The sequence below is a fragment of the Argiope bruennichi genome, chromosome 10 (assembly GCF_947563725.1).
Source record: "Argiope bruennichi chromosome 10, qqArgBrue1.1, whole genome shotgun sequence".
NCBI lineage: Eukaryota > Metazoa > Arthropoda > Arachnida > Araneae > Araneidae > Argiope > Argiope bruennichi.
The window spans coordinates 5,965,074-5,981,709 of record NC_079160.1 but is presented as its reverse complement, the minus strand read 5'-3'; the positions used below and the strand labels follow the sequence as shown (position 1 = coordinate 5,981,709).

At 29.9% G+C, this 16,636-nt stretch overlaps 2 protein-coding genes across 13 annotated transcripts in view; one reads left to right on the top strand and one right to left on the bottom strand.

The window, feature by feature from the left end:
• Window positions 1–7,779, top strand: part of LOC129988002 (vesicle-associated membrane protein-associated protein A-like) — a 29,342-nt gene extending 21,563 nt beyond the window's left edge. Inside the window, exons 5-7 of one of the 2 annotated variants that reach the window (XM_056096068.1) lie at window positions 2,641–2,730; window positions 5,910–6,008; window positions 6,797–7,779. In XM_056096068.1, coding sequence (XP_055952043.1) covers window positions 2,641–2,730; window positions 5,910–6,008; window positions 6,797–6,988 — 381 coding nt within the window. In that variant the 3' untranslated portion in view covers window positions 6,989–7,779. The remainder of the gene's footprint in view (window positions 1–2,640; window positions 2,731–5,909; window positions 6,009–6,796) is intronic. The other variant, XM_056096069.1, reaches the window with a different exon arrangement.
• Window positions 7,780–11,695: 3,916 nt separating this feature from the next.
• LOC129987417 (uncharacterized) overlaps window positions 11,696–16,636 on the bottom strand; it is a 43,010-nt gene continuing 38,069 nt past the window's right edge. For 7 of the 11 annotated variants that reach the window (XM_056095395.1, XM_056095394.1, XM_056095392.1 and 4 more), the window contains 2 exons: window positions 12,826–12,906; window positions 11,696–12,119 (listed from right to left, as the gene is read on the bottom strand). In XM_056095395.1, the coding sequence (XP_055951370.1) occupies window positions 11,970–12,119; window positions 12,826–12,906 (231 nt within the window). In that variant the 3' untranslated portion in view covers window positions 11,696–11,969. Of the gene's footprint in view, window positions 12,120–12,821; window positions 12,907–16,636 lie in introns of those variants that run through there. The other 4 variants (XR_008785574.1, XR_008785577.1, XR_008785575.1 and 1 more) reach the window with 2 other exon arrangements.

Below are 16,636 nucleotides of genomic sequence, written 5' to 3'. Positions count from 1 at the left end.
CCCAAGTCTTCTACTAACTCTAACTACAAAAACTAATTTTAAATGAAAATGATTTATTTTTTATTGTAGTTTGAAATGTTTGATATTAAATACATCATTTGATATTATATTTGCGGCTATTATTATTATGTTTGTATCTTGCTATTATTATTTGCTTGTGGCTAGGTAAGTAAGTACGTATTTCGTATTTATTATTAAGTTACAAGAAATATTGTAGACCTATGCCACTGGGTGGACTGCAACAACTTGAAAAAATTAAAAGTAGCCTGTACGATGGAAAAGTCTGCCAATTCCTGCTGTAGTTACACATATTGTCCTTGGCTTTATAAGATGAATTTAAAGGGCTTTAAAAATTTTTTACCCCTTGAATATAAATATTTACACCTTTGTATATAAATATGTAATAATTTCAGTTCATTTGCCTTCTTAAAATCATTTCTTAATCATTTGAATTGAAACTTAACTTTAATTTCTAAGTTGCGCATGTTTTGAATTCCTGTGTTCCTCAGTTGCTTTCATCCCTTCAATGGGTCAATAAACTGAGAACCAAGCATGCTTGACAACTAAACACTGAGGTTTCTCGGGCCATTTTTAGGCCGACCTCCTAACTGGGACATATTCCTTGCATCCTGGAGCCCTTGGTCAAGAAAACAGATATGGGCACTGTAAGCCTTGGCCCACATGGGCTGTCGTGCCACTGAGTTTAGTTTAGTATGTTCCTCAGTTTACATGTGTGTAAATTAAATGATGTCTCAACTAAATTTAGGAATAGATCCTTTTTGGATCTATTTTAACTCTGAAAACATTACCACATCCTCCTCTTTTGGGTGCTGCTTTGCTAGATCATGGATTTAATAAAGGAGCCTTAATCTGCTGAAAACTGAAACTCCTTTTATTAATCATGAAAGGCAATAAAGAAATCATTTTAAAGAACTCATTGCTTACTTTCATGACAAGAAAAAAATATTTCATGTTTTTAATATGACATTAACTTAAGTGATCTTCAGTTGTGATTGTGGTCTCAAGTGTATGAAATTTAAAAGATTAAATTTGAAATTTAAATTTGCTAAAAAATCAAATTTGATTGTTCTATTTTTATCACTTAAATATGTCTTCTTGCGGCACATATGTAGAATAGCTGTGCTGTAGGTCTTTATACTTGAAAAATCGTTTGGAAGATTGTTGATAGATAATTTTATAAAGATTAAAACTCATTTGAAAATATGGCTGGTTTTGAAATAAAATTTCAGTATAATTGTTTTCTGGCTATTTTTTATATGAATATTGGAATTGTGTTCTAAGATCTTGTTCAGTATTAAACAATTTGTATAGTAGGGCATTAGTAGTTCTGGTATTGTTTGTCAGTACAACTGTAGCACAAAGATATTAGATTCTCTTACTATTTCATAATATTATTGTTGTTGGAAAATTAATGCCAGTATGTCTCATGAGAATATATATTCATGTGTTATGATAAAATAGCCACATTGTTTAGTACAGTTAGTTTTCTGACTTTAAATTGCCTGCAAATTTTACAGTGTTAGAATCTTTTGAATGGTAATTCTCATCAAAAACATGTCTGGATATTGAGACAAATTTTAATGCTTCTTTTTGATTGTAATATGATTAAGTTAAGAAATACAAATTTTTATCTAGTATTTTCCTTTTCCCCAAATTCTAGGTTTAAAATTTCCTTAAATATGCACTTGCTTATTTTTTACTGAAATGGAAAGAGTACGGAGGGGGGGAAACAAACACAAAAAAATGATTTCACATATGAAGGTACGGACATTATACATTACTTATGTACTAGGAAATAGCCGACGCTGCATCTTTGGAACCTTGTTCATGTTCAAAGTTATCCAACAGTCATTTCATAATGTGATTTCTCCTAAATGACATGGATTTGTATATATTTCATGAATTAGATTAAATGCATTTGATATATGATGCAAGATTGGAATGTGACTAGGCAACTGCATTAATTCCTTTTAGGAGGGCATGGAAAATCTTTTGTATCAGACTCCTGCATTATTTTGCAGCATGAGTATCTTTTCCCTCCAGCAATATCTCAAAAATACCTGGTTTTTATTGAAATTTTCACCTGTGAATGGAATGTCACTGTCAATATTATGTTGTGGCAAATGATAGAATACTTTTGTCATCTGCTGTAGCTACATAAGGTGATAATATAAACATTTGTCTTATCATTTGCTTGTACTATTTCCTTTCCTTCTAGTTCCAGACCTGTTGTATCCTTTTATGACATTTACAAAAACGCTTTCGTATGTGAAATCATTTTTCTTTTTATATTCCCAACCATCCCATCAAACCTGAATGTTTGAATGAGCATCATCCTTTATTTGACTATTCATTGTATGATGACAGTTTTTAATATTTATAAAAATTAAATATTTCCATTAACATATCTTAGTTTCTCTTTTGATAAAAACTATTAGTATTAATAATTTGTTAAATATTTAGACCTATGACTAAATCATTAATTTTTGTGAAATTATGATTTTTAGTTAATTTCATTTTTCCGACTCAAATTTATTGAATGTTGCATGCACTAATATTTTTGTGTCTGTGTGAACCCATCCCTAAAGTGTTGCCTTTGTGTGGTTGCCTGTATTTCAGAATAATTTAGATACCAATGCAGTGCAAGGAGAAGACAAAACAGCTGTTAATAAAGTTGTGGTCGATTCTACTGTAAAATCCTATCCAAAGGTAACCATAGCCTACCCTTTGCTATTCACATTTGCTTTCAGTTACTTAATGATTTCTTTTTATTGTTGTTATGCTGGGCTTTTATGGAAATTTTTACATTGTCTTTAATTTTAGAATTTTATTATATTGTCAAGTCTTTAAAATTATTGAAAATGTTCAAAAGGCCTCCAGAAAAAAAAAAGAAGGAAACACTAAAATTTTTTGTTGCAGATATCTTTGGATAAGCTATTTTTTCCCCTTGTTTTTTGCATATTTGCTTCTGCTTGTTTTCATGCATGGTGCTAGCTTGCTTCAGGTACTATTCTAGATTTGGCTTTGTTTGTCATTTTGTTTTTAAATTCTTATGAATTCATTTCACAAAAGTGAATAACAGCATTCTGTGCCCACTTTCAAATTCAGTTAAATTTATATAAAACAAAAGCTGAATGTGTGGAACAATATCGACATGTAAAGAGGTTGAAATGACTTGTTTTGAAATGCAAGAGTTTTAGGTATGATGGATTGTTTGAAATTGAGCAGCTGAAAGTTTTTTGTAATATGAATGTTGGAAAAGATAGAACTAGAGATTCTTTAAACTTTGAGTGTTGATAATTTTGCCCAAAATAGAAAATAATAAAATTTTAAGAAATCAAGCTCTCACTAAGAGATGCATGAATGACTAGCATCTCTTCCTGATATAAAAAAAGAATTTTAATTCTGATAGAAGGAAACTAATTAGATAGAATTAAGAAATAACTATAAATAAAAGGAATTATCATCAAATAATAATTGTAGTTATTTACAGTGATCTAGTAGGGTTATGAGTAAATTGAGAAATAAACATTTCTTTTCAGTAGTGCGATAAATGTGATGGACATCTCTTTTTATCATAATTACTGTGATTCCACCTATTGCTGGTTTTGAAATACCTTTTATGAACTACTGTTTCTCACATTGGACAAATATGAATATTTTTTAGTTTGCTAAAAGAATTTTGCAGTGATCCTTAAATCAGTGATTCATTCCTTCTTTATGCATAAAATTAATACTGAGAACTGATATTTTGAAGTACAATTAACATACATTCCTTGCATTAATGTCAGCTGTAGATTATGTAAAATTATTGTGGATATTTGTTATTATTAGCAATGAAGAAATCTATATGCACAAAACAGCTTGGAAACAAGTGTCACTGACATAAGTTTTAAAACTTGCATAAATGAAAAGAAAGTTAAAAAATGATCGATTATTTGTATGTGTGAAAGGTGTCAATATTTTTGGTCATAAATGATGGATTAACAGTGTTCTTGAACTCAAAAGTTCTTAAGTTCTAAATACTGCTGCTGGAAGAAAGAAGCATTATAAATAGCATACTAATCTATTAAAAGCATAATTTTTCCGAAACATGATTAAATGAAAGAATATATATATATATATATATATATATATATATATATATATATATATATATATATATAATTATAATATAATGTAATGTAGCAATGAGAATTGGAAATTTTTTTGCATTCATTTGAAAATTCTTGGTTAGCTTTCTTCTTTATATTATGTGTGTCTTGGAATAGCATGCTTTATTGTTCCATGTTAACTTTTGGGAATCTTTTGTATTATTATTAGTTATTATATCTGTATTATTTAAATACTTGGTGAAAATAAAATATGAAATTGTGAAAAATCTTATAATTGAACTGCATTTATTAGTATAATATTTTTTCTTGACACTTTATATCATCTTAATAATTTCTTGTATGTGAAGTGCTCAGAATTTATTATATAGTTTATTATTGAACAAATTTCCATCTGTAAATTATTTTATATATAAAATAACTTCATTATATTATGAATGCACTTGTATTTATTTATTATATTCTTTTGTGTAATTATCAGTCTTTTTATTTTTTAAATTTATCTGAGCATTTCTATTTTAATTTGCAAATTGTAATTTAATCTTAGAGGCCTCTATTTAGCAGCCTCTACATTTAATAAAAGTTGCCACGCCACCAAGAAAACACAGGGAATTTAAAAATTGTCTTTAAAAAAGGGGGGGGGAAATGCAGAGAAATTTGAAGATTCTTATAAAAACAGGGAATGTTAAGTTTCTTTTTTTTCCTACCTAAAAAATGTTGATCTCAAAAGATTTCAAGGACAAAAGATCATAATCATAGCTTCTAAAAACTAAACAAGACCATTTGCGATTGTGTACTACAGAAATGTATTCACTTTTTTCTGTATAGATCAGTTCAGTTTCAATGCAAGATGGTTCTTTTTCCCCCCATGAGATTCCTGAATTGCAGCTAATGAGCATGCAGAAAACTTTTGCAACTGCACGAGAATAAATTTCTCTGGTGGGATTACCAATGTTCAATCTGTGGAAACAATGCAGTGGTGTTTTGTTGGCCATTCTCGAATTAATTGAATGGTTTGTTTATTATTTGAAAAACTGTGAACTTATTCAAAGTAAATTAATTATTTTTTTAAAACAATGAGCTGCTCGAAATCCGTATTTAATTGGACAGATGAAAAAAAGAAAAAAAAATCCTGATTTTGTTGAATGGATGCGAGAAGTTCCACAAAATCTATTTATTGCATACTGCTGGCTTTGTAAGAAAATAAACCTAAATAATATGGGAAAACAGGGACTAATTTTGAACATTTTAGTTCAAGAACAATAATTTAAAGCTGAATTTTTAAGAGCATTAAAGCTATCCGCTTCATATTCGTTCTTTAAGGCATCCAATGATATGTCGGAAATATTTTCACTTATGTTCAATGAAAGTGAAATAGTTAAAAAAATGTACTTTAGGCCATAAAGTATTGTTTTGCTAAATTTTAAATAAAGATAAAATCTTTTTTTTTTTTTTTTTTTTCCTCCTGTAGGTAAATATAAACCTTTTAATATGCTTTTCGAATAATGTTCAATTGTTGCTTCCTTTCTTTTCTTTTCCCCCGTCTTAGCACCATGTTCCATTATAACCAGCACATGAATTCTATTACCTCGTATCTAGAATATGTGTATTGAGAAAACACAGAGAATTTTTTTTTTTTCCAGATTTGTGTAGCAACGCTGATTATGCAAGTGGATATTTTAAAGCAATTTGCAAGTTTTATTGTCCTCCCTTTTTAAAAATATAATTTAGTACTTAAAATTAGAAAAAGTTTATGTATATACTGTTTTGTTTCAGACATCTAATCTAGATTCGGAGTTAAAGAAACTTGCAGAAGAAAATAAAAGGCTCAAAGAGGAAATTCATCAAATCAAGCAAGAGAATTCACAGTTGAAAGTGAGTACTGCATGCTTTTCATTATTTAATAGAAACTAGCTATTATGCCTCTTCTCTTTGTTTAATCTGTTTGTATAAAAGAATAAACCAAACATATAAACACCATGCAGCTTGCAAATTCTCATATCAGAGAAGATCAGTCATTATGTTTAAAATCTTGATAAATATGCTTTTCTTTATTGATAAATATGCTTTTCTTTATTGATAAAATTATTAAACTTTTATTTGCATCTTCACTTCACTGAAGACTTCTTAGTTGCATTTATTATATAACAGAGCTTAATTTACAATTACTTTAATATTTCAATTGATCAATTACTGATATTTTAGGAAATAAATTGATATTATGCAAATGAGATTTCGTTATTTAAATTTGTCATTGACTTTTTGTTTAGACAGCAGTTTCTTAAGAAAAATTTCAAAGAATTTGTTTTTTTAACTCATAATAATTTCCTGCTCATTTTGAAAATTACTTTGTTTAAAAATGAAACCCCAGAAAAATTAATCTTTAAAAATTAAACTACAGTATTTTCAACTTAGTGCAAAATATTGCATTCTAAATTTTTTTATATATCTATCTTATGTATTTTATTTGCACCAAGGATAAATTTATTCTTTAAAGTAAATGTTAGAGAAAATGAAGCTTTATTTACAATCTGAATGAATATATGTATTAAATATTAGTACATATTGTGTGTGTTTTTCAACGTGAAAGTAAGTTAAATCAGAAGGTGCAATTTGGATATTACTCGACGAAATGATCAGAAATGGAATACTTTTGTTTCCAGGCTGAAGGTTTGAGGCTACGCTCCCGTGGTAATCCAACCAGTGATGCAGGTTCACAGTTGGGAGCTCCCAAAGATACGAAACATCACTTTGATGACCGCTTGCAGGAACAGCCACAGTCTCCAATGCTCTATCTGGCTGTTATGCTCACCATTGGTCTATTGGGCATCTTTCTGGGGAAGTTTGTTGTCTAGAGCCACCAGTCGCACCTTCCCCTCATCCTTTTGAAGCTACTGGTTTGTTTGAGATGTAGAAGAGTTGCCTGGAAGCAATCAACACACAGGAGAAAAATAAATTGGACTTTAGTGCCAGGATTATAAATAGAAATTTAAAAGCGGCAACTATGAAACTGTCTATATTGCTTTTTTCATTTTGTCTAGGATTATTGCCACCGCGTGTATTTTGGGAATAATTTGTCTGCAAGTAACAGTGTTTTTTAAGACTAAAGAAGAACTTTGTTGGAATTCTATAACTTCTAAAATTCGGGTACCTATATTTAAGAGCATTTTTATTATATATGTGCTTTTCTTGTTTTCCTATGTCATCTTGTAGTGTGGAAAGTAAATTAATATATGTATTAAAAAAAAGGGTCATACATTTATCAAAAATTTATCTAACAATGCATTCAGAGTCAGAATTATTTAATGAAATGTACCATAACATTTTCTTGGAGCTGTGATGTTTTAAATTTGAGAGCTTTTAGCTTTATCATGAAATGAAGTTTGCTTAACAGTAGTCCTGTGAAGCCAACTTCAAAACAGTTTAAAGATGAATTGACTTTAATTCAACCTGTGGAGTGTGTTAGGCAGGAACATGTTCTTTTACTGAATGTTTGGTACGCATCTTACCGACTGCTCATTTTAATTTTTAAATGACATGAAAACAATCCAATTATTTCCTATTACCACTGTATCCTTCTTTCAACCTTGTTCAGACTTGTCAGTGTTACAACTCCAAGTAATAAATTTGTTATGAAATATGCAAATATTTGTTTTCAATGCCTTTTTTCTTTCCTGCACCAATTTGGTTCATGAAATCGTATTGGTGATTGGTGATGAAATCGTATTTAATTGATACAAAAACTTTTTTTTCCTGATAATTTACATATGAAATAACTAATATCTCTATAAAAGAGTCCAAGACTAAATAACCCTGACAAAATAACCCAAATTCAAATCCTGAACAATATTAAAAGAAAAAACTAAGATATATACACATGTATAGTTTTATTTATGTATCAAGGTACAAGTCTTATATTTTAAGATTATATGAAATGCCACAAAGTCTAAAATTATTTTACAGTTAATAATGACTATTTTGACTTATTGCCTTTAAAAATATTTATTCTTTCATAATTTATTGTTGAAAAGATGTAATATATAATCTGAGAATATTTACAATTATTTTTATTTTTGAAAGCCTCTTTGTCGAGACTCATTAGTCTTGCACTGTTTTTTCAGAGCTGTCCATCTATTTATAAACTTATTGTCATTTCTAGAAAGAGCAAGATATGGTGGAAATTTGCATAATCCACCTTGTTAGAGATATATGAAATCCAGATACAAGCAAAACTAAACATGTATAAATTATTTGGAAACATTATGCAAACATGGAATATCTAGATATTTTTCATGACATTTCTCTTTATCTTGACATTATTCGTTTTGTATATTGATATATTAATAAAGTGTGTGTGCGTGTATACACATTTGATATTATTTGAATTTGGGTTAATTTGTCTTGTCTTGGGATATTTTTGGGGAGCTATTATGATTTGTTATTTTTAAGTCATAAAAATTAATATTGTCTACCAGATTTTTATTTTGGCAATTAAACTGAAATCCCAGAAGTGCCATCAATGCTTAATGATTATTTTTCTTTCTTTTTTGTTCTTTTTCTTCATTAAAGTGCATTGCCATTTATTAAAATACTCAAATAGTTATCCGGAAAGGGCAGTACGAAATATGTACTGTGCCATACTTGTTACGATTCGAAAAACGTTCGAACTTCAGTGTTTTAGATGTTGAAGAATTTAATGCCTGCCTGGTAAGTACATATTTAAATTTTTGTGTGTTGTTGAAGAAGAATATGCAGATTAGCCCAATCAAATGAAAATTAAGAAAACAGCAGGATGAATTCGGTGCGCTGAAAAGGTATATTGAACATGAGAGAAACTGTTTTAAAATTATTACATATTCAGTCATCATTCTCAATATGTTGCTTTGGAGCATTCGCTTGAACGACTTATTATAGGTTTTCAACTGCATTATATTGAATTGTAATTAATTGCAAAATGTAATTACGGTAGTCAATCATGTAAAATCTGGTATGATCAAATTTTAACTTGAATCCTTAAATTTTCAATGATCGTTATACTTTTTGCTGTATTTTAATCTCCCATCCATTTGGAAATTTTTATTTGTGGACCAATGTCGCCAAATTTTAGTAAACTGTTGCATCTGGTATTAAAAATTCTTGAAACAAATGAAAAAAGTTCTTCAAGATTTATTTTTCAGGGTTTTAGATTCTATAACTCTTATAGAATTTTCTATTATTATTATTAATGAAATCTCCCTTTATATATAAAGGTTTGTCTTGGGCAACATAAGCCATTGAAGTTAGAAGCACGAAATTTGGGAAGTTATTTTGGTGGCATTAGAGGCTCACTAAGAATGGATTTCTCAAACTTTTAATTCGAAGGAAAACCGAATTTTAACGTATTTTCATCATAACATCAAAGCATATTATTGCTCAAATTATTTTAACACCATTTTAAATTCTAAATAAATAGCTTTTCAATTATAAAAAATAATGTTTGAATGAATGTTTTTTTCCTTGAGTTTTAATAATTTTTGAGAAATTAATTTTGGATTCAGTTTATACTTGCACGTTCTCGTATACGTAGTTTATAGAAAAACAAGTGCAGTTTATAGAAAGTGTAATAATCGCCAAAGAAAATTCGAAAACGAGATTTTAAAAAAATCTTCGTTTCAAATCTCCTTGAATTAGAAAAACATATTTTTTGTCTGTGATAAAAAGAACACAAAATCTCTTTGAGCTAGACGGATGCAATTAGGTATACGACTTTTACCCCAACCTCAAACATCCTTATACAGGCAGTTTTTGTCCACCTGTTCGAATATAAGTTAGCATAATGACTACAAAACGAAGAGAGCTAGAGAAGTAAAGTTCTGTACACAGATTTAATATCTGTAGTATAGACATCTATAAAAGTTTGAGCCTAATCCAATAAGGGATTCCCTGCATATCGGTCTGTGCTTCCTTCAACATGTAAACACGACAACTCCAGAATGCAGTGACTTAAATATATCAAGTTTCATAAGTAAATTTATGACTACAAGTGTGGCTACGAGTTAAATTTTTGTTTTAATCAGTATGAAAGAATGCGTCAAATGCAAATTCGCTTTTCGGATATTTTCATCCGCTTGTTAGGGATGAATCACCAAAACACTTGCCAAGGATTCTGTAAAATGTTTCATTCATGTCTAAGGTTAAGATTTCGTAACTATTGTACACCAATGCCATGCAAGGCATTTTCTGGCAGTATGTGACAATGTTTTGGGGAGACTCTCCTACTGCTTCAAACGACAGAGCTGTCATGAATTTATTTGCATTATTTATGAAAACTTTTTTAAAGCATTTTTATTTCTTTATAAAGTACATGTAACATTTCTTCTGTCATTTTTTTAAATAAGAATTTTTGCTTACAGGTTAAAAGGCAGATTTTTATTAAATTTTAAAAATGTTAAAAGTTTAAAAAAGGCTTTTATTAAAGAAGTAAGAGGCGATGAGACCTTTTCTTTTTAATCTAATCATGATCATTTTGAACATGGCATTGTTCTACCACCCATTTCATGGCAGTTTTGCCAATCGTTTGATGTGAGTCATAGAAGTGCTTCAGTTCTTAGTTTTATAAAATAAAATTACTAAATAGAATATTAGTGCTGGAGGAAATTTGCTCTTTCCATTCCAGATATGTTGAATCTTATTTGTTGTTGCATATATAAAATCAAATACAAAATTTTTTGTCATATTGTGCTTCTACATCACTATCGACATTTTAAGAAATGTTGAAAAAAATCACAGATCTTCATTTAATTTTGTAGTGTTATAGTGTTTTTCTTTTTTTTATCATTTTTATAATCATTTCTATGTTTTTGTAATATATATATATATTTCATTACTAGCACGTTTTTAATATTTAAAGTTCTTTTCAATAAAAATTATGCATTATTATAAGACAGAAAAAAAATACCCCTTATGCTTAGAAAATGCGCAATTTACGTATATGTATTTATACAAAGGTGCATAAAAGTACTTCTTTTTTGCAGCAGTTTCTCACTACACACCCTGATCAAGGAAACTTTATTATTATTATTTTATATTGAAGGCAGATTGACTTCTACAGCTGAAGAAATTCTTAGATCCTTGCATTGGATGGGACATTAATCTGTATTTTTTATATGTTTTTGAATTTTACTAGGAGACAAATCAAGCTTTTAATGATTTAAAAGGAAAACTGTTAAAATTTTTATTCTAAGATCCGAGTTCAATCTTCAAGTTTTTGGCTTCTTTGTAGTTAAAAATACGCTTTTAAATTCCAGTGTCGCTTATTGCCAACTATTTTTCGCGCGTTTGAAGAATACATTTTTTAAATGTTCATTTTCACTTCCATCCACGGAATTAATTTTCTACATATGTTTTTGAGCTTGATCCTTTTTCAAATTGCAGTACATTGTGGAAATACAAATTTTTAAAGTAAAAATGATTTATAAAATCATTTGCTATTTTAGTCTAACGGACTATTATTTATGCTCATACATATAAAAAAAATATTGCAATATTTTTATATTTCAAGATAATATACAAATGCACTTGAGTCATTTTATGATTTTTATTGATTAGTTTCTCATTTACTGTACAGCCAATATTATCACAGTACCAGTACATAAAAACTACTCCAAATCAAGAATTCATCTTGGACATGGACAGTGGTCAAATGAAAAACAACCTTCAACTGATTATGCACCATTATTATTCTCCTTTCTAGTGAGATTGCAATAAGGACTTGAATGTATAAGGCTACAAACGTTTGGCCAGATCGTTCAAGACCATTTTGATTTTAAAATGTATATATGGATATGAAACAAGAACTCAAGAAATCGCACAAGATCTTGTTCTTATCATTTCATCTTCCTCTGACAATTCACTCTCCTGATCAGCAGACTGCTCTTCCTCTGAATAGCTGCTCTCATCGACACATCTCTCATTTCTCCAGGGATCATTTTCGCACCAGCTGAAATCCTGAAATAAATGTACTTTCAATAGATATGTCTTCATAGTCAATTATAAATATGTGTATAATATACCTTTCTAATGAAATGATGCCTTTCAAAATGACAAACTGTAACTATTTGTAAGCACCTTAAGAAATCACTGTTTCAGCATTGTTTCTGGAATCTATTGTGAAATAAGAGTATTTCTGTACTTTAAAGTTGCAAACACCATTTTGATGCTCTCTTTCTACAATTTCAACATTCACACAGCTTTATGCCCCAAAAGATAATAGACTATGACTTGAATAATTAAGTTTTCAAATAAAAAAAAAAATCTTTTATTAGATGAAAGGTAGATAAAGATTCATGGGAATGTTATAATAATGCTTGTTTTTAGAATTACAGCACTTATTACTTTTCAAATATATTAGAAATCTATAACAAATTTTATAATACCATTTGCGATACAAGCTTAGAGTTAAAATCCATCGTTTTAATAATCTTTTTTCAAGTTCGCTTCTGGCATCATCCAATGAAACATGTGTTTAGCTAAGTAATTTGTAAATAAATTACCATTAATTTTTTCCCCTTCTATAATTAAACAGATATTTTGCAATGCCCCAACGACCAGTAGGACTGGATTCACTGAAAACTTGATGTACTTTTAAAAATGATAATCGAATCTTCCATGAAATAGATATCTAAAAAAAAAAAAAAAAAAAAAAAAAACCTACTTTTGATTTCAACCTATGAAGAAGCTGAATCATATCAGGACTGTCTTGTTTGTCTCTGAAGTCCAAGGGCTCTCGATTTATCTGAATTAAAAAAAGAAAAAGGTACAAGACTTAAAATGTCACATATTAAAAGCAGAAATTTTATAGAAAGATCTTGTTCTTCGTTCATTGTTTTTCATAAATGGACAACCTGCACTACCAGTTCTTAAAAAACGGAAGAGAAATGAAACTTTCGATATGGAAACACACACAAAAAAAAAAAACTAAGACTTAAGTACATTTTTCTTGCTTTCTCAGATACAAAACTTTTAGTGGCGGAATTTGATAAACAGATTTTTCTGAATGAAGATATACAATGCTTTACAAAATCTTTGAGGACGAATTTCATCCCAGTTTTCTTTCCCTAATTAAAAAAAAAATCTATAATGTTCCCTTTAATGGTGTAAAGGGGGGGAAATTAATAAATACGGATTTCATTCCTTTTTACTTTCTCGTACACAAAATGAAAGTATTGTAATCATCGAATAAATTCATATTCGAGATTCTGTCGAATCTCCATGTTTGTGACAGAATTCGAAAAATACGTTTAAGGTAGATTCCTACAGAAAGACTACCTACTGCAATGGTTCTCACGACAAGACTTCGGGGAAATTTCTGCAGTTCTTCATCGATCATGGTCGCTAGAACCCAAATTATATACGTGTCTGTGTGGTTCTTTACCTATGTTATCTTAACCGGCTTGGAATATGTTGTAAAAAAAATGTAAAAGCCTCGAATGTTCTGAAATGACCCATCTAGCTCGAAATGGTGGGGGCTGAAACTTTCATTTCGCTATAATTTATTGAAGATTGAAAAATAAATCAAATTAGCGCCTACTTAAGACGAATAACTTTTGTTTTTAAAGTTTTTCAATAGTTGCAATATTATGGAAGTTAGGGGCTAAAAAGTGATTTTCGTGCCTAATTTTGACTATTTACTCAACATTAACAATTTATGTTGAGAGTTTTGATTAAAAAAAATGAAATAAAACTTTTCCATGTGCAATTAAATTCAAACCATAGAAATGAAAGAAAAATAAGAGTTCAATTAGTTATTTTACAAATTTTTAAATAAAAATAAAGATTTAATGGCAACATTTTGTAAATACGATCAGCTTAAAACTTTTCAGAAACTGCATATTTCTTTGGTCTTTCTTTATATGTTTTTTAAAAATAAATCTTTGTAGCTTTTATTAATTTGACGGCCCTTTGATTTGGTGTCTGCCGCTTTACTAAGAAAATATTGTATTAAAAAATATTATAATAATAAAAAACAATCGCCATGGCTTTACCCCAAGTATGAGTACTTTTATTAACCGACTAATAACAATCAATCGCCAAAAAAGAAAGATATCATGTTAGTCTATTGATTATGTTCGCCAATGACATGCAATAATAATAAATACAAGAGTACCGAAAAATATTGTTACGGATTTTCACCACCGCCGGGTTCGCTTGATAGTGGGTGTATGGTGTGAAAACACAATCACAACCCCATTTCGGACACCAAAGTGTTACGAATTTTCCTCACCGCCGGGCTCTTTTGATAGTGGGTGTATGGTGTGAGAACACAATCAGCAGGCCTCAGTAGAACACAACGCCATTTATTTAGATGAAGAGCACGAGTACACGGACGACAAATATTTACAGCCGAGACGAACACAGGACAGCAGACATTAGCCCACAAGTAGTAATCTACCAAAGCATACATTAATTGCAGAAAGCGGCCAGACAGAATCCAGCAGGAGAGGGGATCCTCGGGACTTCGCTCTACAGTTTCTCCAACTGCTGAACTTCTCACCGTCTCCTCGGTTTAGCTGCCGACTCGCTACTTCTCATAACTGGTTACTAGACACAATTAAGACGCTGTCTCCACAGTAGACAACATGACTCGATGCTCACAGCTCAGCTCAGTACTCGCTCCACCCAACGTTGGCACTCCGCTGTTGCTTCGCTATCCTCTCGATGACTCGTTACTTGTCGGCGACTCCAACTACAATTCACGACGACGACCACCACAGCTTGAGAGTGAAGTTCCGAGCATTATTCATTTTGTCGCCAATCTCTGGGATTACTAAAACAGATGACTGTGAAACGGTCTATCTTATGACACTATTCGTACTGGTAAGCAAAATTACAGGTTTGTAACGATACCTTTTAAAAATCTGATGATAAATTTCCTAGTGCACAACAGATAAAATCTTAATTTCAATATTAATTAAGAAAAGCAGATGATTTTTTTTCATCCAATATACATAATCAAACGTTAAATTGGTTCTTTGCATTTCATTGAAAGAATAATATTTGCAAACGATAATTAATTTCTTCAGATATGTTTAAAATGTAGAGATAAATTTTCAGTTCTTGCTGTCTAATACAAACTTTGGGCTCTTGCTAAAAACTTCAGATTTTCAAAACTTTGATTATAAACTTTGTAACAAATCTAGATTTGTATATTATTTTTATAATATTTGTACTTTGATGTTATTTATTTTTCAATGAATGCTAAATTATTCGAAAGCAGTATGAACATTACCTATGGTTGCTTCAATAGTTAATGGCATATTATAATATTAATCGTAGACGAAGTATTGAAAAGATATTGTAATCGTCAAATAATTCAAACTAGATATTTTGATGAAACTTCGTTTCGAACTTAATGAGTCCGAAAAACATTATTTTAGGCATTATGGACTGTCTGTTACTCAGTCTAATGTAACAAAGATAACTCAAAAAATGCTTTCAGGCAGCAAATGAAATTTCATATACGGTCTTTTCACCAAATTTGTAAATTTCTGTCAAATGTTGAGCAAAATCTGTCCAGAGGGTTTAGCATCTGAAATGGGGATTCGTATCAAATTTTGAACCAGATCTTTCAAGTGATTGACCATCTGTTGGGCCACATTTTCTCATGCATGTAAATGCGATAATTCATAAACGCAGTGGCTTAAATCGATGAAATTCGTTGAATCAGTCTGCAAAAAGGAGTCCAAAACAAGCATTCTCAAAATAGATTCAATAAAAATAATAGATAGTGCCAAAGATCTGTACTTTGTATGGCGTTAGTGAATGCCATTCAAGGTACTTGTGGCCTTATCCATATCCATGGTCCACAATTTTATGGGGAAATAAATTGGAGGGTATGCGAGAATGTTTCGGAAAGACCATTTCCGTTGGTTTTGTCTAAGTTTTGAAAGGGAGTTCACAATTGTAACTTAGACGAAAAGGAATCTACCTTTGCCTTTTTGCTTGCCGAGAGGGATTTATTGATATTATATCTGTCTGTGAACATAACTCAAAAATGATCTGAGCTAGACGGATGAAATTTGGCATATGATATCTACTCCAAATTTGTAGGTGTTGATTTATTTAAATCAAATTTTGTGCGAAATCCATTCCAAGCTACACACTCTTATTGAGGAAAACAATTCAAGGATTATGAAATTATATACGTTACATATAGAATTGAAAATAATAAATTTCGTAATTAATTTTCAAATGTATGATTATTTTCTTGCTTACTTCTTCTAAATGCTTAAGGGATTAAAAAGAAGGCATTAAGGATATTTGTTCTACTCATCTTCATTTAATAAGTTCAAACTTGTATTGGGATCTTGAAACCTTTTTTAAGTACTTATACTTCTAGCCAATTCACAATTTAGTTGAAACAAAATTCATTAAAAAATTGTTAATTCCATAAAAATCTTTTAAACTTTACTTTTGACAAGTGGCAAAAACAAGGACAAAATGCAAGAGACAAATGCAAATTAAAA